The sequence below is a fragment of the Nicrophorus vespilloides genome, unplaced genomic scaffold, assembly GCF_001412225.1.
Source record: "Nicrophorus vespilloides isolate i.1.1-1 unplaced genomic scaffold, Nicve_v1.0, whole genome shotgun sequence".
In the NCBI taxonomy this organism is placed as follows: Eukaryota; Metazoa; Arthropoda; class Insecta; order Coleoptera; family Silphidae; genus Nicrophorus; species Nicrophorus vespilloides.
Window position 1 is genome coordinate 1 of NW_017098665.1, and position 1,402 is coordinate 1,402.

Consider the following 1,402-nt stretch of genomic DNA (forward strand, 5'->3'; position numbering starts at 1 on the left):
CGAATTCAACCGATCTCGTACGAAAAATCTTCTTCTCTCCCTCCCTCCAATACCAACTGATTTTTTGTAAAAAAAAAAGATTACAATTATGCCGTATCCCGTGAACCCCCCCTGGTCTGAAATAATGTCTTCACATAGATACACGAGTTCCTCAAAGCCCTTCGACGAGGACGACGTGGATGACGAAACTTTCCTGAAAAACTCGCGACGATCGTACAATGGCAATCAATCGTTCGATCAACAAGTACAATCCTTCCAGGAACGTAGGAAGCAGATTGAGGACAGGACGATACAAAGCACGGAGCGCAGCATAGGTATCCTTAGAGACTCTGAGCAAATTGGTATTGCGACTGCTGAGGAGTTGTCCAGACAAAGGGAGCAATTGGAGCGTACGGATAAGAGATTGGATGAAATCAACCATACCCTGAGGTTCTCTCAGAAGCATATAAATGGTATTAAATCTGTGTTCAGCAGCTTGAAGAATTATATGTCAGGTAGAAGTGATCCGCAAAGTCCTAGCTCAGTGACATCTTCAAAGACGACTACAAATGAGGTACAAATAAATTGAACATATTTTTCATCTGGAAATTGTTAATTAATCCGATGTGTTTCAGCAACCTAAGCAGAACATGTCTGATCAATATGATAGATATGAAAATCATCCTGTTACAAGATTGAGAGGAGTCGAGCAGCAGCAAGTTGCTCAATCTGGCAGCAAAGAGATAAGCGCTCGTTTGGAAGCTAATTTAATGGAGATGAGTTCGTCCATATCGCGGTTGAAAGGACTGGCGACTGATCTCAATTTGGAAATTGATACACAAAACGATTTACTCGATAACATCACAGATAAAACGGAGATGGCCGACGTTAACATTAAGAAACAAAACAAAGACATGCAAAGACTTCTGAAGAAATGATACAGTTCAAATATTAGTTTTATGGTGTACAAAATAATATATTTATAATATATATATAGTGAATGCAATTATATTTGTTGTTGGTAGCATTCGAATATTTCCAATGCAATTTATGTTTTTAAAAAAAAAGATTACAAAAGCTATTAATATATGAGTTTACAGAAATATGATATATATACATATATGAAAACAATAAATTATAATTATTATCACTTCACTGGATTTTATTACGTGTTTACTTCTAAAGTTCGAGTTTTTCAACAAAACATTATTTAGGGTACAAATATGTATGCTTTTTATGAGTGTTGTGTATATTTATTAGGAACAATAAATACAGAATGAGTTGATAATTAAATGAGGTTAAACAGATACCTATTTGGAGCAATTAATAGTTGTTAAATTAATTTGCTCTAAATAACAAATCATTCTGATAAAAGTAAGTCCTCATTTTTTTCAGTTAACACAATTGAACGGAGTAATGGCAT

The 1,402-nt window shown here is 35.0% G+C and overlaps 1 protein-coding gene across 1 annotated transcript; it reads left to right on the forward strand.

Moving 5' to 3' along the window:
* The first annotated feature begins 23 nt into the window (after window positions 1-23).
* On the forward strand, window positions 24-1,057 carry LOC108562988 (synaptosomal-associated protein 29). Its single transcript, XM_017921507.1, has 2 exons — window positions 24-553; window positions 615-1,057. The coding sequence occupies exons 1-2, from the start codon at window positions 89-91 to the stop codon at window positions 915-917; spliced, it is 768 nt and encodes a 255-aa protein (XP_017776996.1). The 5' UTR covers window positions 24-88; the 3' UTR covers window positions 918-1,057.
* The last annotated feature ends 345 nt before the right edge of the window (window positions 1,058-1,402 follow it).

Bases quoted from the DNA above. Each gene is read 5' to 3' on its own strand.
- LOC108562988 (XM_017921507.1), top strand. From the start codon at position 89: ATGCCGTATCCCGTGAACCCCCCCTGGTCTGAAATAATGTCTTCACAT. The intron at 554-614 runs GTACAAATAAAT...GATGTGTTTCAG, and splicing joins CAAAGACGACTACAAATGAG to CAACCTAAGCAGAACATGTC.